The sequence below is a fragment of the Neodiprion lecontei genome, chromosome 5 (genome assembly GCF_021901455.1).
Source record: "Neodiprion lecontei isolate iyNeoLeco1 chromosome 5, iyNeoLeco1.1, whole genome shotgun sequence".
Classification (NCBI taxonomy): Eukaryota; Metazoa; Arthropoda; class Insecta; order Hymenoptera; family Diprionidae; genus Neodiprion; species Neodiprion lecontei.
The window spans coordinates 2,849,934-2,875,597 of record NC_060264.1 but is presented as its reverse complement, the minus strand read 5'-3'; the positions used below and the strand labels follow the sequence as shown (position 1 = coordinate 2,875,597).

The 25,664-nt window shown below is 41.9% G+C and overlaps 4 protein-coding genes across 9 annotated transcripts in view; 1 reads left to right on the top strand and 3 right to left on the bottom strand.

Annotated features, from left to right (window-relative positions):
* Window positions 1–1,564: 1,564 nt before the first annotated feature.
* On the bottom strand, window positions 1,565–5,730 carry LOC107219282 (venom carboxylesterase-6). 2 transcript variants are annotated; one of them, XR_006904519.1, is made up of 9 exons: window positions 5,227–5,730; window positions 4,151–4,472; window positions 3,876–4,073; window positions 3,459–3,637; window positions 3,181–3,349; window positions 2,982–3,103; window positions 2,768–2,886; window positions 2,149–2,281; window positions 1,935–2,072 (listed from the first exon to the last, which is right to left on the bottom strand). XR_006904519.1 is itself a non-coding variant. In XM_015657467.2 (8 exons), exons 1-8 carry the CDS (start codon window positions 5,467–5,469, stop codon window positions 1,877–1,879), a joined length of 1,776 nt encoding a protein of 591 aa, XP_015512953.1. In that variant the 5' UTR covers window positions 5,470–5,728; the 3' UTR covers window positions 1,565–1,876. The 2 variants fall into 2 exon arrangements, 1 of the variants encoding a protein (XP_015512953.1); XM_015657467.2 differs by having other exon boundaries at window positions 1,565–2,072; window positions 2,768–3,103; window positions 5,227–5,728.
* A 1,058-nt stretch (window positions 5,731–6,788) lies between these two features.
* Window positions 6,789–15,866, top strand: LOC107219294 (mediator of DNA damage checkpoint protein 1). Of its 2 annotated transcripts, XM_015657483.2 has the most exons (8): window positions 6,789–6,999; window positions 7,094–7,200; window positions 7,284–7,382; window positions 11,128–11,226; window positions 11,347–11,544; window positions 11,627–14,420; window positions 14,767–15,078; window positions 15,304–15,866. In XM_015657483.2, exons 2-8 carry the CDS (start codon window positions 7,096–7,098, stop codon window positions 15,519–15,521), a joined length of 3,825 nt encoding a protein of 1,274 aa, XP_015512969.2. In that variant the 5' UTR covers window positions 6,789–6,999; window positions 7,094–7,095; the 3' UTR covers window positions 15,522–15,866. The 2 variants fall into 2 exon arrangements, with proteins under 2 accessions (XP_015512969.2, XP_015512968.2); XM_015657482.2 differs by having other exon boundaries at window positions 6,789–7,200.
* On the bottom strand, window positions 7,550–10,696 carry LOC107219295 (venom carboxylesterase-6). The gene is made up of 8 exons (XM_015657484.2): window positions 10,407–10,696; window positions 10,006–10,327; window positions 9,710–9,907; window positions 9,037–9,215; window positions 8,775–8,943; window positions 8,375–8,710; window positions 8,156–8,279; window positions 7,550–7,983 (listed from the first exon to the last, which is right to left on the bottom strand). Exons 1-8 carry the CDS (start codon window positions 10,617–10,619, stop codon window positions 7,782–7,784), a joined length of 1,743 nt encoding a protein of 580 aa, XP_015512970.2. The 5' UTR covers window positions 10,620–10,696; the 3' UTR covers window positions 7,550–7,781.
* LOC107219288 (serine/threonine-protein kinase S6KL) overlaps window positions 15,296–25,664 on the bottom strand; it is a 29,918-nt gene continuing 19,549 nt past the window's right edge. Inside the window, exons 8-9 of one of the 4 annotated variants that reach the window (XM_046741374.1) lie at window positions 16,669–16,896; window positions 15,296–16,556 (exon numbers count right to left, since the gene is read on the bottom strand). In XM_046741374.1, the coding sequence (XP_046597330.1) occupies window positions 16,266–16,556; window positions 16,669–16,896 (519 nt within the window). In that variant the 3' untranslated portion in view covers window positions 15,296–16,265. Of the gene's footprint in view, window positions 16,557–16,668; window positions 16,897–22,095; window positions 24,423–25,664 lie in introns of those variants that run through there. The other 3 variants (XM_015657473.2, XR_006904646.1, XM_046741373.1) reach the window with 3 other exon arrangements.

The window sequence follows — 25,664 nt, the reverse complement described above, 5'->3', positions numbered from 1 at the left end:
CCATTTTATGTGTATTCCCTGGATTGTCCGCCTCATTCACAGATCTAGAAATGTCATTCAAATCTAATCCAACGCAAAAAGTTCCCATTGTCAAAACTTGCAAACAAGAAAGCTCATGGATTTTTTTGGTCGTCAATCCGACGATTTCGAAAAGATACAACTGACAAAATGAAAACTAACTCTGTTTTTCTCATACTTTCTCAGTCATTAATCCCGTGACGTTTTTCTCTTCTTCGCTTTCCTTGATTTCTAACTCGTCTGGAAAATCTTGTATAAAGCGATTTTGAGACAAAAATTTGGTACCGATTTCAAGAAACGCTACAATTATTAAATTCACATGCTACATTAACGTCATTGTAGAACAAGATCGTGCGCAGTCCGTCATTACAGGTGTAAAATTAGTATTTGAAATCTCAGGATCACCATACTTAGCGCTCTCATTCATACTCATTCATAATGTTAATTCTGCTATTTGGAAACATCGAAATTCCTGCTCGCTTGTACTCAATCTGTGGAATCAAAAGTGAAGCAAAATATTTTTAACTGGATTCTCCAACGAATCAAGAATTCTTACAACAGGTAGATAAAAATTGAAATATAATTACTTGCTCGCCGATAACGTGTCCGCTCACCGGATCACATTTTCTAGTAGCCAATTATTGAGAATCATTGAACACTCACCAGGCGCTGAAAGAACACCGTTGCTTCGAAGGATGATAGTAAATACCTATGAAAACGCTATCAATTAAGACTTAAATAACATTTTAAGCGTGCACAATTACTATGCCTATTACATGTGACTCACGTTAAAATTTTTAATTTTTCACTGTTAGCGTGATTCCATCTGAAGGTTGCGAGTCCAATTGACCCTATTCCTTGTGTTTTTTGTTGGACTTCCAACAAAGTCTGCATCTTTCTTCGCCTTCCGAAGAGAACCTTGGACCAGAGATCGTGAATTTAATGCGACTCCGCTCATAGATACTTCTTCTGTATACATTTGCATGTACCGTTCAGAATTATGTTCAGTAACTGGGAGAACTATTTTGTTACTACACAACTAAGAGCTTCATATCGATGACCTAAGTTAACGATATACTTCATCTCCAAAAGCGAGTTGCAATTTATCATAAAATACGAAAACAATTAGCAACTGTTTATCTGGATTCTGAAAATGTTTAACTACCTTAAACAGCACCGTAAAACCTTTCACAAGGTTCATTCTTTCAACTGGATAACCAGTGACGAATGGCAGATTAATCATGTTGTTTATCCGAGCTCGTTTATTCAAGATGGTGTTGTTAATTTTTTTTTTTTTGGTATACCGTCTTTTCACCTGTTATGGGCTCATTCCTCTGATAACCTTCAATGTCAGGAAAGAATTTGGCTCTTGTGTTTAACCAGCTTTGCAAGACTCGGCTTTTACTTGTACCAGTTGAAGCATCGGTTTCGTTTTTCGCACCATTTACTAATCCAGTTCGATATTTACCTTTTACAGACATTCGTTACAAATTAAATCAGTTATCATTATCTCGCAACAAAGCGATAAAACAACGAGTTCCGTACGTACGAAAAAATCTGGGCTCGTAAGCAAGGAGTATCTACTAAATACATCATCAACACGTCTAATTGTCCGATATTACGATGATACGCCGATGCAGATCGTAATCACTCTTAACGTGTAACGTTTAATTTAAACATCTTATAATCATACGTTGTTATATTAATTTTTTATTGCAAAAAGAATATCGTATCAAACTTGTGTACAAATGCGGTGTGCCAATAGATATGACCTACATAGTTGTTCTGCGAGTACTATTAAATATAATTCCCAGATCAAATTATACATGCAGTCGAGCGGAAACCGAGAAACGTTGTATCACAACTCAGAGTTCTTGGCCTTGACATGGTTCGTTTCTATATTTTCGCTTAAATTAAGACCCTGCCAAAACTTCTCCTCTCCAAAGGCAGGACCATCCTTTATACTGATTTCTTTCGGCCCTCCGATTTCTAGGTGGAAAAATCTGTCCGAAGATTTGCTCACCTCAGGCCATTCAATACCGATATTTGGAAAGCTGGAAAAGGAGTAAACATTTTGAACATTTAATAGTAATCATCGCTCCGTGGTAGAATTCCCGGAGTGGGACTCACCCTTTTGTGGCATACGACACCCAGAGATTAATCAAAAGATTTCGTATGTTCCGGTCTTCCGGTGTTGTCGATGAATTAAACAATTCCGATGCGGCATCGAACACGTACGCAACGTCATCCGCGTGACTGACACCTGAGAAAAGAAGGGGAATGCATATGGGCCAAGAATTATCAACAAATTATGAACACCTTATCGGAATTACCGTTTGCAAGAAATGCCACATCGAAGTTTATCATTTCGACCTAATTGAGGTTTAAAACCAAATTGTTTTCGTATTATTACCGCCATAAAAAAAAAATTTTAATTAAACAATATTTCACTCAAGTTATCTATTTTTTCATAATTTGTCCATGCCGATAACGATATGAAAACAATTCGCGTTTAAGCCTCAATTATGTGGAAATGATAAACTTCGATGTGGCATTCCTCGCAAACGGTAAAACGGTGAAGGTTCAAACTTAGTTAACTTTTCAATCTTAGTAGACGCGACAAGAAACAAAAATTTCAGACAAATCTCAGATTTTTGACGTTCCGTTCATTTGTTCATAATTGATGGACTGACCTATATAATGTTCCTACTAAGGTACCTCTTTTCGAACAAATTCAATCAAAACTTACCGAAATTCTGTGTATTGCCGGTCATTAATTCGCTCAGACTGTGGACCCCCCTGTATGTGAAATAATAAAATCTCACGGGAGTTTGATTGCCCCGAGCTTGAAGTCTCGCAGCCCTGATACTATCGGCAACAAACAAACGATCAGTAAGTAATTTCACGATTTCCGTGATGGTGGATACCTCGATTGGTTTTGTTCCCAAGTAGTATTGCTTTACCAATTTAGAAATATTGGCGTGTTGAGCCTTCGGTGCGGTGTAATTGAAATCAAGTAGATGAGGTGCGATCGATTCCCAGTTTTCATTCAAGTCTGCAAGAAGCTCCTCGCTGGTCACAAAATCTGTGCAAAATATGTATATTTAAAAAAGTATGCTCATGGTATACACAACTCCTTTCAATTATTTATGGCTCATGTACCAGCAGCTGGGTAGAGGCCTTCCTCGCTTGTAACACCCGTGATCCATGCAACGTCCTGCACTTCACCAGATTTTATTATATCAATGGGAGATCGATCGATAAACGTAAAATCACTGCCACCTTTCTCGACTACTGGTCCAAAGGGACTGAAAGGGTTGAATAGCCACGGCTGGTGAAACGATAACTTCGTATTAGTTCAAACAGTCGATTACTCCGACAGTGTTTCAGATTTTCTTTTTTTTGCTCAACGATCATAGCAGAGTGTCGTTACCACTTACCATAAACTCCCCAACGGCTTGCACGATCTGATATCCAGGACGAGTTTTCAGACATTCCACCATGTCTTGGACATCTCTTGACGGACACCCTACAATGGATGCCAGTTTTTTCGCCTTCATAAGGGATCCTTCTGTCTGCGCCCAGCAATTCAACGCTGTGCCACTCAGCGAAATTCCGGCTTTAAACGTCGGTATGCGTATGTTTAGTACATTGACATCTACATTCGGCTGGTTCATTTTTTAACTTTGTTTTCTTTTTAAGGTACGAAACGAAAAATTTGTGACAATTTTTTTTCAGTACATGTCACGAATTTAGTCGCTCATTAAAAAAAAAAACGGAAAAAAAATGTTAGAAAATGAACCGCTCTAGGCTATGCATATCTTCATCTTCACTCCTAAACTTTGACTCTGTCTAACCATTAAACAATCCTGAGGTGAGATTCGTTAAGTAGTGATAATGCACGCTAGCCCCGCCAGAGCTATGTCCTGCAATGGTGATCTTTTCCGGATCCCCACCGAATGACTCAATGTTGTCCGCAATCCAATGCAAAGCAATTACTTGATCCTTGAGACCCATGTTCCCGGGGACTGTCGCATCCTCCGTACTAAGAAAACCTGACGCATGTGATGTAAGAATTAGCGATGTGCCAGTATCGTAATAAAGAATACTTAGTAAGCTACAATCAACTCACCTAGTGGTCCAAGCCTGTAATTAAACGTAACCAGAATAATGTCTTTGTTGAGCAAGTAAGTTGGCTTGAAACTCATCGGGGACCCGAATTGAAACGCGCCTCCGTGAATGTAGACAATAACCGGTAGTAACTCGGCTGGATCCATAGTTGCCTTGAAGTGGTGTTCGCACCGACCCGCCGCGTAAATATTCATGTAAAGACAATCCTCGGAGCCTTCGACCTTGTTGGCAGGATCCATAGGGAACTGAGTATACTGCAAACATGGCAGCCCGAACCGTTTCGCCTTCAAAACGCCAGACCATGGCGAGAGACGCCTGGCGACCTGCGAAATTCGTATCACTAATTTGGACCGATGATATAACTAGGTAGCACACTTATCCAGAGGCAACTACTGTCGTTCGACTGCAAAAAGTCGACGGTTCGTCCCATTAAAAAAACATCGACGTATTCTTGGCAAAAAATAGACCAAAGGTCGGCTATTTTTGATTGATCATAAATCATGAAAAATCTGAACTTAAAGTTGACATGCTTATGTCAATATTTATGGAACGTGAGTGATACTTGATGTTTACGAATGTCCTCTGAAATGCCAAGTATTAGAAAATTCGACTAGACAACCCGTTTTCACCTTGTGTTTACTACTGAAAGTCAAGTCAAAAGTTGTTGACGTATTTCATATAGATAATTGTTTACGTGGAGCGTATTCATACGTCGAACGAACGTCAATGTCTGGTGGCAGATAGACTGACAAATCGTTACCACATACTTGACACTAGCCGACTATTAGTCCACGTAATTAGTCTAGTAGCAAATTACTGCCTTTTTTCTTGAATGCTCACACTCAACTAACTAGCTAATAATAGTTGACGTCAGGTGTTGAATTTATCATGGCATTTCAAAGGAGATTCGCACAATCTAAGTCAGTGTACAGCCAACTATAGGCTCGTAATATACTGGCTATTAACAATTGACTTGAAATAGTTTATTGAAAACTTCTGTCGATATTAAGTCAACTAACAGCCAACAGTGTGCTACCTGGGTTGGACACGTCGAAGTTGACTCTACTCGACACTTACCCGAAATCGCAACTCGCCGATCGGTGGTTTGGCGTAAGGTATACCTTCGTAGGCTTCTATACGCTTATTGTTGCTCGATACTTTGAAATAGCCTTCTATCGATCCAAGTGGTGTAACAACCCTTGGGTATCGTTCCTCGATTTTGACGGTGAGACTCGAATGACAGTCGAAGAAAACAATGAGGTAAATTGCAGATATCAAAAAGAGCTTCATCGTGGTCTTGCAGGGTGTCGTCTTCTTCATTGTGACGCTCTACGCACAATTATCGACTGATATGTTTAACCGCGATCGCGTCTGCCTGTGCCCAGTTTTTTTTTTAATTCGGCAAGAAATGGTATAACAACATGTTATTAGTATTATCTAACACTGATCAAAGATAACTTGGTTCCATGTGGTCAGAGAGGGTATAATTTACTCGTCATCTCCGTATAATATTCTACTGAATGTAAGTAAGCAAGACACCCAAGGGTCTGACAATGTCATCGCCTATTTGCGAGAAATCGTAGAGTACACTTAGAAGATTCTCGGGTTCACAGCTTAATGTAAAGTAATTTGACGTAAATAAAAATATGTAAAAATTATTATAATTATACATCCAGTTATGCATTTCTTCTTTCGTACTATCATTTATACCCGTGATCTTGTTAAGTCTTATATTGTATATTACGTACGCTATGTTCACGTGCACTGAGTTACGTGCTTATCATATACTAATTTTTGTAACTTGTACTATTTGCCAATACGTAAACTGCTCGTATCTTTAAGTGCACCGAGTCATGTTTTATGAGCCGGTGATAATCGGTAACGCTCGATCGCGTAAACGGTGACGGATTTGAATTAATGGAAGTCAAGTAACACGGCTAGGACTGTAATTGAAAAGTATCGAATATTGTGCAGGCAAACATAATAGTAGTTACCATAGGAAAAACGGCGAATAATATATGATATTGTAACGAACTCGGCGTTATACAATGAAATAAACAGGTTCGTGAGCTTATATGCAGCGAATTATCATGTAGCGAAAATAAAAGATTAGAATAATGCTTTTTATTAGAAATGCGTGTTATCAGTTTAACAACCGAAACAACACTGTTTTTACAATAACATTGGTTTACGCAGTAACCTTATTCATTTTGCAACGTATGAAAATACGTCTTTTACCTACGACGACTATGCTTAGATCAGAAAGGGTGGCAAAACGGGTGATTTCACCCCTTATAAAAATGCATACATTAACTATAAGACAGCGAATCGCAATATTACCTCTAAATTAAGTTTCAAGTACATATTCTTACAATGTACTATAATTCTAATGTATATATTTCCACATTTCATCAAGCTCTTGATAAATCCACATGTATTACAAACAAGATGTCCCAAAGTTTCGTACTTATTTCCACCGCTTTTTCTACTTTACCATGATATGAAATTCTTACATCGACCCGTCCAAATTCAACGACAGAATTTCGTCGCGATCTTTTGCGATGAAAATGCGCCGTAGGTTTTATCGCATTTTCGAACACGCGAATACTGCATTCAAATTTTTCACAGTAACGCCACGCGTGCCCGAAAATGTAAACACACAAATTGCGCGATATTTTATTTGGCTGATACTATTTTTCGCATGCGTAAAGTGGAGTCAAGTTTAATTATATTACAATTTACCACGGCTAGCGTTATCATTAGCAGACAAGCGAGGGAATATTTTCAGCTCCTTATCAAATCCGCAACGAGTAAGATTGGATCAACGCTGGTTATTCCGCCGTCGACTAGGTTAGGAATTGTTGACATCAACCGTCATTTGCGTGCTTTTGTGTCATTTTTTTTGGGGCTAACACATTCTGCGCCTTGTTAATTACTGCAATAGCCATGGATTATCCTGCTACTCAAGTGTTCGTCAACGACGATGACGATAAAAGTGAGGATGATGAAGATGATGCTGCTACGCCTCTGCGAGCAGAGAAAAATATCAAAGTTAGCATAATTCGTGGATACTAAAACATCAGACTCGTTACATGTAATATAATAAATTTTTTCACATATACTGCAAATTTCAGATTGGAACGCTTGTCGTCGATTCAGATGTCTATCCCGTTTGTCGAGGCTTCAACAAAGTCGGCAGAATTGACTCATGCGGCATTGTCATTGGTCACGATGTAAGTTGATGGATAATGGCAAAGAGGCGTCGACGAGCAATATCATTCATCTCCTTGACTCGTTGTGTCTTTTTCCCTGTATTCGAAATAACATTATACTTGCTTGAAAAGTAGAAGAAATTATATAATTACCGAGGATTTCGCACTTATTTCAAAGTGAACCTTGGTTACGTGTGTTTTTTGTTTATTCCCTGAGATGATCAGAGACAAAACTGATTTTTATTATCACTGTACATTTTTTTTGTTGGTAATCAACACTTTTCGTTGTAAACATTAATCAGTAAGTATATTTAGTGTTTGAAAAATTATTTGTTTCACAAATAGGTTTAAACAAATTAATTGGCAATTGCATTCAAAAAATTTTACATATTAAATATGCAGCCCCTGCCAAGCATAGATTTACAACTCGATTTTCTTGTGTTCCTCAAAATTTTTTGACGGTATTACGTTTTCACAAAAATTCAGGCTATCCCAAAATTTCTTCTCTCCATAGTTCGGTGTGTACTTCACACTGAATTCTTTCGCTCCTGCAATGTACAGATAGGGAAATTCGTCTGTCGACTTGCTTAAGTTGGGCCAATCGATACCAACATTGGGAACACTGAAACATTTAGATTATCCGTGACGATTGGTTTGTGCATTATGCACATATGTATAAGATTATCAATATTTTTAAAGGTATTAAAATATTGAATATGAGACTAAAGTTGGTCTGACGAATGACAATGTGACTAGCCTGTAGAATAGAGCAGAATTCTGGGAACGAGACTCACCCTTCAGTGGCATAAGTTACCCAGAGATCAAGAAGCTTCTCTTGCATATCCCGATCTTCTTGTATTGTCGTGGGATCGAAGAACGATTGCATTACGTATGCAAGATCATCTCCGTGAGAGACGCCTAGTAAACGCAAGCAAGCAACGGAATAAGATTAATCTATTTGTCCAATGAACATATATCGATAACATTTCTATATAGCACAATCAGCTAATTACCAAAGTCTTGAGTACTACGACTCATCGATTCACTTAAACTGTGAGCTCCTCTGTACGAAAAATAATAAAATCGTACAGGACTTTGGTTGACCCGAGCTTGAAGTCTTGCAGCCTCGATACCATTGTACACAAACAACCGATCGCCAACCATTTGTACGATTTCCTTGACAGTAGATTTGTCAATTGGTTTTGTTCCCAAATAATGTTGCCTTATTAGTCTAGCAACATCTGACCGTTCAGATTTTGAAACCGTATAATTGAAGTCGAGTAGATGAGGCGCAATTGATTCCCAGTTGTTGTTCAGCTGTTTGAGAAGCTTTTCATTGGCTGTAAAATCTGTGCAAAACATACATACTCAGGTAAATAAGCTCACGGTTTTGATAATTTATTGCTCACTTACCAGCAGCTGGATAGAGGCCCTCCTCGCTTGTAATACTCGTGATCCATGGAACGTCCTGCACTTGTCCAGAATTTATTATTTCAATGGGAGACCTATCAATGAACGTAAACTCACTTCCACCCTTCTCGACCACTGGTCCAAATGGAGTAAAGGGGTTGTAAAGCCATGGCTACGAAAAGGAAAAATTTATTTTTGACCAAGTCCAACGATCGGTCGCTTCCCTGTTTGGAATATTTTTAATAATCTCAAAACTCTTTCTTACCATAAAATCCCCAACAGCTTTGGCGATCTGCTGCGCTGGTCTGGTTCTCAGACACTCCACCATGGCTGGAACATTTTCTGACGGGCATCCCACGATTGTTGCCAGTTTCTCCGTCTTTTGCAAAGCTCCTTCTGTCTGCGTCCAGCAATCCAATGCAGTCCCGCTCAGTGACATTCCGCCTGCAAACGTTGATATAGATATATTCAGTATAACGTGATCTACCTTCACAGTGACAAGGAAGGTATCCCACGTTGGTCTCTCCGATTTCATTTCTTTTGTAATATGTCATAGTAGACTAAAACCTAAGCGACACGTATTTCTTTTTACCTGCCATTAAACATTTTAAGGGGGTGAAACCACCCTCCAAAGTAAGGCATGTCAAGGGTCGATTTGGCAGTTTCACCCACAAGAACATAATATTTTTTAACCAATCCAATTGAAGAAGTTTTCTCATAACGAGAAATGAAAAAAGTAATTTTCACAATTAGTAAAAAAAAAAATTCCAAATCGCCCCTTGACATGCCTTGCTTCGGAGAGTGGTTTCACCCGCTTAAAGTGTTTAATGGCAGATGGGAAAAAAAGTGTCGCTTAGTTTTTAGTCTACACAGCATATTACAAAAGAAATGAAATCGGAGAGATCGACCTGGAATACCTTCATTGTGAAGTGACGTACCCTTGAACAAGCCTGCGCTGAGATTCGTGAGGTAATGGTAATGCACACTAGCTCCCCCGGCGCTCTGTCCGATAATCGTAATCCTCGACGGATCCCCCCCGAAGTGTTGAATATTATCGGCAACCCAGCGTAGCGCAATTACCTGATCCTTGAGCCCCATATTTCCAGGGACCGTCGCGTCCTCCGTACTCAGGAAACCTGATAATAAACATAAGTGTAATAGAAAATTCTGATACTTGTTATACTTGTGTGTGGATTAAGTTATGCAGATAACAAATTTGATGGAATTTTCTTACCGAATGGCCCTAGTCTGTAATTAAAGGTAACCAGGGTGACCTCTCTATCGAGTAAATACTTGGATCTGTAGTCGGATCCGCTTCCGAATTGAAATGCGCCTCCGTGAATGAAGAATACAACCGGAAGCAAGTGGCTTGGCTCGATGGTTTTTTTATACCGATCATCATCCGCAATCGTGGTGTAAATATTCATGTAAAGACAGTCTTCGGAGCCGTCGACCCTCTTGGTGTGATTAACGCCGAAATGATTGTACTGCAAACAGGGCGGTCCGAATCGTTTCGCCATCAAGACTCCCGCCCAGGGTGAGATGCTTTTTGCGATCTGCGAAATTGTAATTTTCATCGTAAGACTACTATCAAAATATAACACATCAAACAATCCAGCGAAACTGCATCCTCACCCTGAACCTCAGTTCTCCGATCGGTGTTTCAGCGTAGGGGATTCCTTCGTAGGCTTCGTATCGCCGACCGTTATTAGAAATCTTGTAATATCCTTCGATATACCCCAGAGGTGTGACGACTCGTGGAAATAACCCCTCGACTTCCTGGCTTAGACTTGGATGACATCCCCAAAGAAGGGTCAAAATAGTCCCCGACATGACCGCGAACTTCATCGTTTCGCCTTTTCAATTCCGCCTCTTCAACAGCAGCGCTTCCAAGGTGCTACTAGAATCGCAAATGTTTAGGCTCTGCGAGAATTGTGCGGACCGATCTGCATTAGTTCAATTTATCGATAACTTTATCTAGCCCCAGGCTTGCTTGTATTAATCATTTATGCGTCTGCATATCATTATGTTGTAGGGTAAAGTCAGGCGCATTAGCGTGGCAAATGAATCGCCCCGTAAAGATAAAAACAATATTGTCTTCTCAGCAAAACTGATATAGGTATGACTTGTGTAGTTGCATTTCCATTATCTACATATGCCTCTGTCAAAGTCCGAGCAGTCAATGGTCAATTGATTTTTCCAACGTCAGTGATTGTGTAATCATACAATATCGAACATTATCTCTTAATTGGCATTCCAAATTTATGCTGAACAATAATCAAGCATTCGCATATTCCCTTTTTCTTCGTTTTTTTACATAATGAGATAAAAATTTATTGGTATTTCCATTTTACAGACAATATCGAAAGAGCACGCCGAAATCGAGGCGGGATTGGGCCCAAAATCGACCTTCATCTCGGATCTGGGATCATTGAACAAGACGAGATTAAACGATGTAATTAACACGCTGTTACTCCATCTTACCAATACCACTCTACAATCAATTGTATAAATACAAGCCTCTGTATACGCCGAAGTAATCTAATGTCTCATTTCCATATCATATCTCTGTTAGGCAGTACTCCGACCCGGGAGATTGTACCAGCTGCAGAATGGCGACGTTCTCAGGTTTGGTTCTGTGCGAGCAGTCTTTAAGGTGGACCAGAGCAGAGACGGTGAAAATACCTCGAAGGAATTCGTCGTCCCCGAAACCCCGGCACTGACAGCAAAGAAAACGCCTCCGATCATCCCGGGCACCCCAGATCTGTCCTTCGTACGATCCTTAAATGATTCACTCGATCCACAGTTTAAATTGCCGTGTAAATAAACAAAATGTCAATTCTTTCCTATTGCAGGAGGATGTCGTGCAGGACAAGTCGACTGACGTAAACCGCGCCAGCGATGTATCTCTGGTCGCGGGAACTCAGCAGGGCGGAAATACGACACAGCAAATGGATACAGAAAAATCCGACATTCCTAAAGTCAACGATTTAGCAATCAATATCTCGGAATTGGAAACCCAGACGGCTGTGCCTGTATCAAATTCGGACGAGGACGAGGACGAAGAGGAGGAGAATATATTCGACATGATGACGCAGAAGACTGGCATACACGATTACGAAACCCAGAAGTTCCCGGCGGAAAAGGGTAGCCCGATCATTAAATCGCAACGTGACATCCACGACATAGAAACGCAGGAGTTTTCGGTTGACGAAGGGCGACCCAACGCGACCAAAAAGGCGGAACCTCTTCGGACATCGATAAACGACCTAGAGACCCAACAGTTCTCTATCGTCGAAGGTCGATCTCTCTCTGCCGATGACGCCGAGCCACACTCGCGCTCGATCAATGACTTAGAAACGCAGAGGTTCCCGACCGTTGCTAAGTCGAATTCGCATTCGATAAACGATGTACAGACAAAAAGGTGCCCCGCTAATCGCACAGCGATCACGCGCGATGGGGACGACGATTCCGAAACTGATGAGGAAGGCTTGTTCGAGGATAGCGGCGGTGGAATCATCGACATGTTCGACGCTCCGACTCAGCTGGTCGGACGCCCTGATAAGGAGAACCGGCCTCGACACAGTTACCTGGAAACTGAAAGCAAGGAGGACGTGGGCGAGGTGACTGTCGGAGAAAAGCGTCAGCCTGACGATGAGGCGGAAATAACGCGACGTGAAGAGGAATCTAAAAGAGGGGATGAAAAAACTTCCGCGGAAGTGTCACGTGAGGATGCAAAACCAAAACCAAACGACAGCATCGAAAGTAAATTGAACAATATGTTCGACGACGTGAACGATAGCGGTGCGGAAGAACCGACACAAATGCTGACCCAGCATCTTGAAAGGATTTTGGAATCGACCCAGATCGAGGAACCGGATATTGAGGATGATAAATTGGAAATTACTGGGAAAGATGACGATGAGGAGGAAGAAAAAAACGGACGAAAAAGCGACGAGATGAAATCGGACGACAAAGCAACGGTCTCACGACGGAAAACCCTGAGTACGCCAGAGATCTTCGCGGACCTGCCGCCAATCGACATTCTCAGGTGGTCTGCGAATGACTCGCGATCTACGTCGGAAGAGTCCGACGCAGTTTCGTTGGATCTTATCATGAGCTCAAAATCAAGGCGTAGCAAGAAAAGTCGGTTAAATTCATCGGAACTCTCCGAACAGTCCGAGAACGTCAAACTGGTCGATGCGAAGAATTCGAAAAGTTCAAAGCCAAGCAAACCCACGTCAAAGTCAGGTCCAAAAAGCATAAAAGTCACAAAAAATGAACAAATTGTGGAAAGCCCTAAAGCAAATGGGACCAGTCTAAGGGGCAGCACTCGAACTAAACCGAAACCGGTGAGTACGCCACTCGGAATTGATGTAAAGGTGTCACATTCGGTGGAGGAAGAATCGGTAAACGCCGTAAAGAAAAGATTGCCGCCAAAGAAACGGCGTTTTTCAAATTCCCTACTTTCGGCAGCGGGTACGCCACCGTCGTCGCCGATAACTGAGGTCGCTCAATCGCCGAGAGCATCGACGAGGTCGAAGACGAAAAATAAAGACGGATCTTCTGAGCCGAGCAAAAAGTCTTCGTCGATCGTTGTTCGTTCGGTAAACATTAGCCTCGGCGATGAGCTACCTATTAGGTCACCGGAAGCTAAAATGCCGTCGAGCGCGACGATAAAAGTAAATTCAGTAAAACCCGAGTCGCCTACTCTGGCTTCGCCCGTTCTTCGGCGGGGCGTGAGGTCACGGAAAAGCGATACCGGCAGCGAACCCGAGCCGATGGTGCGTAGCAAGCGATTGCGGAAAAATACCCGGGAAGAGGACGAGCCGTCGAGTCCACCGACGCCTGCCAAAAAAGCGAGGACGAAGATGGCAGAGGAGCGAAAGAAGAAGTCTTCTTCAAAAAATTCTAAGCAGCCAGTGTTAGCTGTGGAAAAACCGTCGACTCCAAGGACCCGCAGCATGCGACACACAGAAACATCGGCGTTGGTCAGTGAAAATGAGAACGCAACGCAGTCAAGCTTAGAGTCTCAAGAGATACAAGCGATTCTGGGAAATGCCAATCGCGGAGGTAATAAAAGTCGCGTTGAACAGATGAGAGCTTCCCGAACTCGCAAAAGCGGTTTGCAGGGATTTCCTCTGGCGGAGAAAAGCTTTGAAATTCCTGTAGTAGTCGAACCGAAAAGCAAGAAAAAAGTCGCCGTGTCCGTAGACGCGTCGGTGAATAAAACAGTTGCCAAAGTTCAAATCACGATGGAAAAATTTGTAAAACCACAACCGCCACCGCGGCAGCCACCCGCGGTTGCGGATTCTGAAGTCTGTGAAAATGGTCGGAGTTTGGCGCATACTCGTGGTAAAAGACTATTAGCCTCGCGGAAAACTGTGGAGAAGGAAAATTCGACCGAAGAAATTAAGCCGAAGAGAGGGAGGAGAGGCACGGCTGCCGTAACGAAGCGAACGAAGACTTCGAGTTCTGCCTCATCCTCCGAATCTTTGGACGAAGAGATGAAACCGGTACCGGGAGTTTCGTCGCCGCGGAGAGGAAGAAGTTCGATGTTGTCGCACAGCCCGCCAGGCAGGACGAAGTACAGGATACTGTTCACAGGATTGAACGACCCCCAACTCGTGGCGATCGTTCACAATTTGGGTAAGCAACAGTTTTCTACGTGCATATAAAGTTCGCCGGACTCGATGATGACCTAACGCGGATGCTGGTGGACGAGGCCGAACGTGCAGAGCGAAGGTGACGCAGGGGACTGTGCATACGTGTCTTCCTGCTACCGCTTACGACCGACCGAACGACCTCGAGCCTCTAAATCACAACTCGGCATATAGCATAATAAACGACGATGACGCAAACGCGTCTCAAAAACGTGTCCAGCCGATTTGATGTTCGTAATCATAGAGCGTGTATTACACATATTTATATCTACAGCTGTACGGTACAATGGTAAAACTTTATATTTATCTTGATAATGTTGTTGGGAGCGCAGGTGGCACAGTTACGGAAAAACCGGGCGACTGCACGACTTTGGTGACGGACAAGGTGCGCCGCACGTACAAATTCCTATGCGCCATGGCGATGGCCGTACCCATCGTCCCCATCGACTGGCTCAGGGAGAGTGGGAGGAGAGGTTGCTTCCTCGACACCAGGGATTTCCTACTCGAGGATCCCGCCGAGGAGGCAAAGTTCAAATTCAACCTTCGACGCAGTCTTGAAATGGGAAAAAACCACGGACTCCTGGAGGGCTACACCATTGTTCTCACCCCGAACACCGCTCCGCCTCCGGTTGCCGAGATGAAGGGTATAAATTACGAACTAATCCATGCGACCGCACATTTTTTTTATTAACAAATCAATGCTCGTTAAAGGACAATCTACAAAATCATTCGATTTTTCTGTTTTTGAATGTCCCAGGCGTTTTTAATTTCAATCACGAAAATAGCGGATCTATGAGAAGATATTTTCCATTTCACCAATTGTTCGTTTGACTGCTGCTAGACATATTTTTTTTCTCTTTATCACACAGGTATAATTCAGGCGTGCGGAGGAAAAGTGCTGGTTAGACCGCCCACAACGTGGCCGAATAAATCTTTGATCATATCACGATCCGAGGACTTGAAAAATGCAAAGAAATATCTAACCAAAGCGCCAAAATCAGTTCGTCTTCTATCCGTCGAGTTCATTCTCACTGGGATACTGCGGCATGAATTAAATTTCGATGAGCACAAGTTAGACGTTGAATGATGAACGGCGATTGCCCAAAATTAACTGATTGTTTATACGTGAAAATCGACTCACTTGATGGTATTACATAAATACTTACTCTGGCTGATCTTCCACATCTTCCGATCAACACTCCGTGAGACATGATTCGGAGTATCGTTTGCACTTATTATTACACTATTATAAATGTCTAGATATATGTATGTATATCATACTCATATCTACGTCTAGTTATTATAGATATCAAAATTATATACGATATTATCGTGTGAAAATTTTTCAAGTCATGATGGATAATATAATTATAGTACAATATTTATGTAAGATATTTTCAATAATGGTGAAATAAAAGAATTTTATTTTAAACGTTTTTCCTTTTATTATTATTGTTTTTCGTAATTACGATTACCGCTCACTTTTGGTACCGTGTTTCCCGTCAGCTCTTCGTATTTATCACCGAAAGTGCGCCTCCACTATCGCGTCAGAGGAAAACGTTGTTTGATAATGCAAAGCAAAACAACAATAAGGAAAACCTGTACAAACAGTCACTTAAGGAACGGCAGCGGCAATATCTCAAAAGTAGAAATTCGCGATAACGCGTATACGGCATGCGGTTTTCGTGCTACGGAACAAATAACAAACCGTGAAACAAAAGAATCCAGGATTACGAAAAGATATAGTTACGTGTGAACGCACGTACACACGTACATTTGCTAACTAATCGTAAGATATGTCGGAACGGATAAGATTGTACGTTTCTTTTCGTCAAGGGACGTGGACGGAGTTGCATTGTGTAAAGTTTTTCGTTTTTTTTCCCCTCTTCTTTACCCTCTTCGACGAGATTAGACGCCGTCCGGAAGCATCGCGGAATCTGAGAACTCGGCAAACGTATGACTGCAGTGATCGTTGCCGCAGGCATCCGCGGGCGTCGATCCTGTAGACTTCTTCGTAGCCGGGAGATATTCTAACGGCGACACCTGAAGAACACATACGAGTAAATCCCGATAAATCTCTGCCTCCTCCTCCTGCCCCTCCTCTGTCTTGTTCCTTTATTCGCTGGCCGTTGAAGATGGATGCAGAATACAAAATGGTCACGTTGCTTGCAAGTTTTCTTACATTTAAATCAACCTTTACGCAAGCCGATAAGGCTTGAGGCGACAATACTTACGCTCCTGCTTGTGTAGCCTCGGAAATCCCGGTTTTTGTAGAACGATACCCGCTGGAGGCCCAAGATGCTTCGGAGTCTCGAGACGGGATCGGGTTCCAGGAGTCTTTTAAGCAGGTCCACGGCTCCCGTTGACGGAGAGATGCTCGGGGATGAAAAGCACGAGAAAGACACCGTGGGTGTTTCGGCGGTGCTTGTTGGCGAGTTCTTCGGTTCCGGAGGCACCGGGTACTGGAACCAAAATTGATGAAAATCATTTATAATCATCGTTATAAAAGTAAATTTTACAGGTCAAATTTTTCTAATTTCTTAAATTTTCATCGACGATGAAATCGTTCAGATAAACTCTGTAAATCCTCCCATCGTTTTTCTTTCGCATGATGAAACATGATGGCTCTGGATATAATCGCTGAAATAAAATGGCAGTTGCGTCAACATTTTTATTTTTATTTATTTTTTTTCTTTCTATAAATTAAATGTTTACAAAACGGTTAGATGAGTTTCGTGCCAATGAAAAAAAAATCGGTAAAAAAAAAAAACAACAAAAAAAAAAAGAAAAACTACCAGCCGATTTCGCTATTGGGCACGCGATGAACGTGATTATTTCATAATCTTATTACACATCGAAATAGAACCTTGTGTGTGTCGCTCATCTCGGTTTCGCTTTGGACAAAAATTATTCGATTTCGCTTCTAGTACGCAGCTTCGCAGTAACGAGGCGGTCGGGTACGTTAAATACGGCAAGGGGTACACGATGATGACGGCTCTATTATACAGCGTTGGCAATTTTACAACTCTGCTAATTTTCGTGCCAACAAGAGAGAGCTAGCTGTGAGCTGCGAGTGAGCGAAGAACCGAGACCAACAACCTTCGAGAACCTTGAGGAAGTTGTAAAATGAGTAGTACTTGCTCTCCGAGATTGCTCGGCGTTAGGCATGCGGGTCAAGATTTCGTGGGAACGATTCGGGACTTGGGAATAATTTTTACAAAAAAAAAAATAATTAATAAATATTCCTGCAGTTCGGAAAAATGTACGTCAGCTTTTACGAATATCTTTTCATGTAGAGCCTGGTCGTAGGGCTGACTCGAAGAGGTGAAGAAGATGAGACTTAGGCGAGCGTAGCTGCTCGAATATAATTATCCGCGCCTATTACACAGAAGAGGCGAACACCGTCTACTCCTCCTCTCATCCTCGGCCCCCCCCTGGAATCGCGCTGGAACCCGAAGGTCTAAACGGGTATTTCTATATACGTTATATATATACCGTTCGCTGCTGTAAAAGAAAAAGGAGTAGGAGTAGAAGGAGGAGGAGGAGGACGCGGAGTCGATCCAGGCACCAATACTCATCGAGCAAATCTCTACTTCAATAAAAACACACACGTACACACGAATACACAGTGCAATAATCTTCTTCTTCTTCTTCTTCTTCTTCTTCTTCTCCTTCTTCTTCTTCTTCTTCTTCGGCTTCTTCAACTTCTTTAAAACTGTATTGGTATAGCTAATTATACACCAAGGTACGCCTCGAAGTTGCATATACGTGTTGGCATGTAACCATCATACCGGTATATGTGATGCTATTTATAGAAAACCATGGATGGCAACAGATATGGTACACATGCCTTTAATGCTCGTTCGCGTATTCCCGCAACGGCTGAATCCCTTCAAACTTTTTCTCACATCTCTATACATAAATTTTCTGCACGAGTACAGGTATAATAGTAAAAAGTGCGGACACACGTCGCATACGCACATTTTTAATCGGACAAGATCAACAAGCTGCTGGTGCACCATGCACGTAGGAATCCGTCGATGTGTACATCTAGAATCCTAAACGCGCGTTGGACTTTTCTACGGTCGAACATTATACGCCGCGATGAAAAGAAATCCGATGAGGAAGAGGAGAAAAAGGATTTAAGAAAAACACCGATTCTCCATATATATGTATATATACGATTATACATACGTTCGAAGTTCGGTGACATAACGAAAGTGTTATGTATATTTTTGTTGACTAGATACGGCTGTCCGTTAATAATTTAAGGAAGAGTTACACCCATCAAGCATTACGTCACATACAAGTTTTAATTTGGCAATTACGAATCAAAGTTGAGACGAATGATCATTAGACTCAAGGTATATATGAAACCCGTAATATTGGTATCTCGATCCGAGCAGTATCACGGATGAAACCTTCTGGATGAAAAATTTCGAGAAAAACAACAAGAAACGAACACATACATCGGTGTTGCAAAAAAAGTGTATACAAAAAATGAAAAAAAAAATAAATAAACAAAATAAATAACGAGATCTCAAGGTATATTTTCAGACCGATTCTAAGAAGAATCGACGAGATAAATTCGCGATTTCAACTATTTTCCACTACACCGAGGTGAAAAAAGTACCCGAGTTGAACTCCAAGGAGTGTGTGTGTATGTGTGTGTGTGTGTGTATAAGTGCTGAAGTCTGGGATCGTAAGCCGTGGAACGAGACGAGGACGAGAAAGAGAAGTGCAGAGCTCAGGGCATGCGGTAAATTGTAAGTTCGCAGCCCTATCGCGGTTGCAATTCCCCTGCAGAACCGCCTCCATATATCTACAAGACGTGGACGAAGAAACGGCACGCACATGCAATCAGGGCAATCACCTACCCCGCTCTTAGTTACAGGTATCCGTCATACCACGAGATAAAGAAGGTATCCAACAAGAATCTATAATATAACCGCTGATTAACGTATTTTTGCAGCATACATACAAATATATACTTATAATGTTATGCGTCTGTTCGATATTTATAAGTATAATAAGACCACCTTCGAACGAAGTGGCGAACTTGGTTCACTTAGAAACTTTAGTTCAAGTTTCAACCAAGTTTGGCCTCGTGTTCGGTTTAACCCCTTGAGTCATAGTGTTGAGTATATGCATTTTTTTGTATATTTATTAGGGTACATTGTTTTACATAAATTGTAAGTTTTTCCGGTCGCTGATTACGAATCTAAAAATCGTAGTTTAAGAATTCAAAATGGCGAACGAAAATTTCAAACTCGATCGAATCCGGAGAAAAAAAACCCCGTTCAGGAGTTTTTGAAGTCGCTGATGGAGAATTTGAAATCAGATTTTGAAAATTCAGTTTGGCGAATCCAATATTAACAACTCCAAAAACCCCTGCATAGTTTTTTTTACCATGTTCGATCAGATTTTTAAATTTTCGTCCACCGTATTGAATCCACAGTCTTCAATTTTCAGAATCAATAATCAGCAACCTGAAAAACCATGAAATATTATATTGTTATACCCGTTGACTCAGGACAATAATGCACAACTCAAGGGGGTTAAATTCGCTAATGCACACGTATACATGTGTAGATCTACACACGTCCTTCGTCCTTCAATTTAATTGCAGATTGAACCAAGTTCAAAGTCGAACCTTGACTGAAATCCCGTGCCTTACCCATCCGATAATTAAAATTGAGAAAAACAAGTGAATCAGACGATATAAAAAAAGTTTGAAACGAGTATCGCGTGCAATTAACAAATCCCTTTTTCGCAAGTCATTCTAACAATAAATTTCGACTCTATGGGTAACGCGATTTTCGTTTAAAATCCTTACGTTAAATCGTATTCATAGACAAAAACAAAAGAAAAAAAAAATACCAGAAAAAAGAAAATCGGCAAGGTTGAATAGAAGAAGTTGGATTCGAACAAATTGTATAACGCACACATAAGGCGAACGTTATGTTCAACGTATGTGTCTTGTTTACGATATCTTAACGATATACGCGTCTCGTTGATCTTATACTCGTTTATACGAGCGGCAAGTCGGACGATCGCAAGCATGGCAGCTTCACCATACGTGTGTATGTGTGTGTGTGTGTGTATATATATTATACATATTATATATATACAGTACAAGGCATGTATACGTCTATATATATATACCGTTGATTTAATATACGGTGCACGGGCTAACGACGCCGGGGCCCGATCGCAATGACGATTTGAAGCTATAAAGAGAGAAAGAGAGAGAGAGAGAGAGAGAGAGAGAGGAGAAAAGGAGCACAGGCAATGACTTTCGGCAGCATTGCACACGCGTGAGACACGGACGACGGCGAATACCGACCGACTCGGGGTGGGTGATAACCAGCCGCACCATTATTCAATTGAATCCAATATATATGAAACCGACCATTGAGAAATTGCAGTTGGGAACTTTCTTTTGGCCCGCGTTCTATGGGGGGATCGAAGCCTGCAGCAAGAAGAACTTCAGGGGGAGGTGAGACGAGTCGAGTCGTCTTGTGTGATTCACCTGCCGCCTGGAATTTTATTCATATATACATATATGCATACACACACGTACATGTATTAATTTAGGTTATCAGGGGGTGAGCGATGGAAATTTTCCATTTCTTGCCGCTTTCATTTGGAGCCTTTATCTTCTTGTCGTCGATGCATTATGATACGTAATATTAATTTGATTGTGAAAATATAATCATTTACTGATTCCATACTTGATTTAACCGGCTTTATTGTTATCACATCATTTTTTTTAATTCCGATTTTTCAGTGTGCCGACCGAATCCATGGGCAAGTTAAATTTCTGTTTTAATCGCAGCCCATTGTATTATGCGACAAGTGTTGGATGAAAAATTTGTATGTATAGCAGACGTTGTAAGATTTTTAACGATCGTCGATATCGTGCGTCAGTCAGTCAAGTAAGTCATCGTCGTAACGAAATACTGCAACAGCAACAGCAACAGCAACAACAGTAGCAACACCCGTATTATGTCACGCGGGTATAAATTGGTACGTTTTACGATTCCTTATACACATCGCTGCGCAAAAAAAAAAAAAAAAAAAAAACTCGTCACGCGCGTGACAATGTTCAATTAATAAACTCGTATATAGGTAATACCAACACCGATCACGCGCACGAAAATATTAAACATATATAATGCCTATAAAGTGCGAAATGTCAATGGAATAATGAGAAACACGCGATACGTAGATACGTGTGATGCGTAGGGAAACATTAAGCGACCGTCCCCAAGTCGTTAAATATCTGGGAATCTTTTCAAACTTTTTCTTCAACTTTTTTCATGAGGTTTTTTTTCTCCGTTTGATGTTGTTTGCGTTATTTAAAAAAAATTTTTTGTCGCCTATAAAGCTACTCAAGACCGAATACGTGGTTTGAGGTGTTAAATTTTGATCAAGACGTGAATCCGAAACTGTATTGAGTAAGAGGAATTCATCAAACGGACAAGACCTCGGGAACGATTCGAATTTTCTCGAAATGCCTGACGCACTGCGGAAGAAGGAGAACGGAATCGCCTTCCACTTTGCAAGTCATGCATAATATATTAGGTACAGAGAATACTGTCGAAAACCAGAAAAAAAAAACAGCGAGAAGTGTCTTTTTGACTTGGTCAAACGCCTCGCTCATTCGTCGTTTACAGAGGTCGCGATTCGCCTAGAAATTACAGTTTATAAAGTTCCCCTCGGTCCCGGATTGGCAAACTCCATTTCTTTCTCTCCTTATTTTTATCTCACTCAATACGTATAGGTACATGTTTAAGCGGGGATAGGTATAATACGCGTGCCGAATTTACTGACGTATAGGTGTAGAATATTTATTCACACGTTCCTTTTTCCGGTACAGAACTAAATAAAATTACACACGTACGTAACCCACGTGTAGGTTGGGTATAATATAATGGATACAATGTACGCACAAGAATTATATTATGACGCGTCGCGCTACCGATTCCGATCTTTCGCCGACAAGCACGCGTTGCCTAGGATATACAAGCTCGGCAATGATGTTGCAAAATGATGAATTAAATAATCTTCCGAGGTTATAATAATGTAGAGATTATATGTATGTAAATATAGATAATTAACTTGTGCATAAAAATATCGTGTCGTAATCAGTGCGCGACTGTAAAATCACTGTGTATAATAATAAACAACGATGTAATCGTTGCATGAGCATGTTTTATTCTCTGTATACGTTTGTTAATCTGTTTGCCCCCCCTCCCCCTATCCCACCGTTTTATTTCAAATATCCAAACATAATCATACAATTCGTATGAGATACACTGCGCAAGTCTCAAGTACATTTGTCTCAATTAATGGTTCGTCTGACCCAAAACACGGTACTTTTAGTTTCGCGTCTATATTCACAAGCAGGATGAAATTTGATTTTTTTTTTCCCTAAAAAAAGCTAACGCAGTTACCCTAAGAGAGTATCTTGTAAAATATTAATACAGGTATTAAGGTCTTAAAGCTTGGTTGATGATAATAAAAAAAATAATACAACAATTATAACCACGGTATAATTTGAATTCGCGTTACAGCCCAACATTCTAGAATAGGTAGTACTTCACTCTCTCGTTTCATCGTCTCGAGGTGCATCACGGATCCGAGGAGGTCGTTCGAGGACGAGGACGAGGACGAGGACGAAAATGGCATAGGCAGTACCTGCCGGTCTATACCTCTACCTATACCTATACTAGCCGTGCGATTATTTTAACGACCCCCCTCGCTCACTCAGAACTGCAAAACCTGGCCTGCAGGGCCTCAACCCGTTCCGCAGGATCTCCATTGCTCTGCTCTGCTCTGGTGCAGCAGAAGCCTCTTCGCCGCCGGTGATCACGCTAAAGGATATAATATTGAAGAAGAAGAAGAAGAAGATGAAGAAGATGAAGACGAAGAAGAAGAAGAAGAGGGGAAGGGGAGGAGAAGGGAGGAGACAACGGCAGCACGACGGACGCTCAAAATAGCACCGGCAAATCCTCGATCGTCGGATCCACCCCCGAGCGTCCCTAACCACCCCCCACCACCACCCCGTCAAGACTGGCGAAGACAAGCGGCTACGCTACTTCTCGTTCCTGGGGCCCGGAGGTGTACAAGGTGGTTGTGCATCGCTTGGCCGACTGCAAAGAAAGACCGTAAACGAGTAAACCAGTACCTGGAACCTGCATAGGTGCAGGCAGCAAAGGGTATTATAATATACCTATACCTCTAGCTCTAAACTCACGGCGAGGGCAAGACTTGGCAGAAGCGAGTTGTTGTATACCTACGCCCGTGTATACTATCACAGTTTCTCAATACTCGCTTGTCCTCCTCCTCCTCCTCCTTCTCTTTCTCCTCGACGACGGTCTTCTTCGTGAGTTTCTAGCCGGTCTGAACTCGCCGCCCTTCACCCCGCGTATCGCGTGCTGCACCATCACCAGGCACCATCACCATCACCAGAAGTCGTCGCGTACGTCTCACAGCAGAGCAGCATCAATGGCAGCCGGGACATCTTGGGCTGCTTACTCCCGGTGTCTAATAAATGTTTAATATGTATAGAGGATAGGAGATGGATATACGGGAGAATCGGAACCCGGACAAAGACGGCGACTATAACCAGTGAACCTGGCCCTGCTGCCTCCCCCTCCCTAACCCCCTCATGAATCTCCTTTTCTCTCTCTCTTGATCTTTCCAGCGTCTTTTTCATTTTCATCACCGAGGAGCCAGCCCCCTGCCTATCTGCCTGAACTGGTATACCACGATTGCCTGTTGTCGTTATACCGTATATACAGCGTGCGTCGTCTAGCGATGATACATCTTCTATCATCGACTCGCTAACCAGCCGTCCAGTTGGCTCCAGAACCTGTCGACGAATTATGAAATTCGTTTCGACGTATCGTCGAGGTCTACGTGTACCGTTAAGAACGACCTGCCGCACGTATTCGAGACGTAGTCTCCGGCCGTATACCATCTAAAAACATTTTTTACATTAGTTAGATGTAAATTAGGGTGAATATTCACTGTACTAAACGCTCTAACGGTACTCTGAAATCATATTTCCAGGAAAAATAAACTCAAAAATGATATACCGCAGGGTGATACGTAACGTTGTTTGTCCTCCGATGTGTCTTTCTGATACTTCCGGTGCCCCTGTTTCCCTGGGCTATCCCGAAACGCTTGGAAACTCAGTGATATTTCAGAACTTTAATACCTGCAGCAGTCTCGGCGACCGGTGGACTCGGGTCGAGCATCGGGTAAAGGAGGGGAGGTGGATACAAGGAGGAGTAGGAGGAGGGCGACGACCACTGTCGCCGTTTCAGAGACCTTGGGCTCGTTGCAAGATGATGATCATCGCAAAGATTACGATGATGACGATGATGATGATAATGATGACGATGATGTTACACCTAGTTTCATGTTATAATAACCGTATTACAAATCTGCACGACGTATATTGCATCAATACGATTATGTACCTCGGTTGAGCTACTGGTCTGCCACGAGTTCTACGTGCGAGAGTGGATATGCAGTACATGCTATATATACCGTATAAGAATGCTAACGCGACGCTGCTAATCGCCCGGCAACCTCCCTTGGTATTTCCACTCCCGCACATGTGCAACCTGCATGCATACATGATCACGTGTACAAGTCGCGTCAAAGTGGGCATAAATCGCTCGGCGAGTGTCGAAAATAGCATTACAACGTCCCGTAATATCTGTTTGATATCGCGTTAACGACCGTGTAATATCAATTCAACGCCCCGGCTGATCTTTAAGGGGAAAAAAAACCCCACTCTCGGAAATCCAGACAATGTCTTAGATTCCGGTTTACGATCACATCCCTCCCTGCATTGGCGAAAAACCATCCTACATAGGTGGTGGACAAAGCGTCACGGCAAAATATGTTTCGTATGATTCTTTTTTTTTTCCTTCTAAATACGAACTCGTTAACCGCCATCCTCGAAACTGTTAATAGTTTCTAAATCCAAATTCACCGGAATAACTTATAAACGGTCGTTTACCTCGAGAAATTATGTTTCCAAGGTTCAATTAACCGTTTTAATCTTGAAAACAAGAAACAAAATTCAAGTTCTCCGGTAGTCGTCGTCCTGACGTGACACGTCGTAGATATAAGCGATTCTCGAGAGTTTGCTCGATACTTTCCCGACCGTTTCTAAAACGCGCATCAAAAAAATTTTTTCACAATCTCC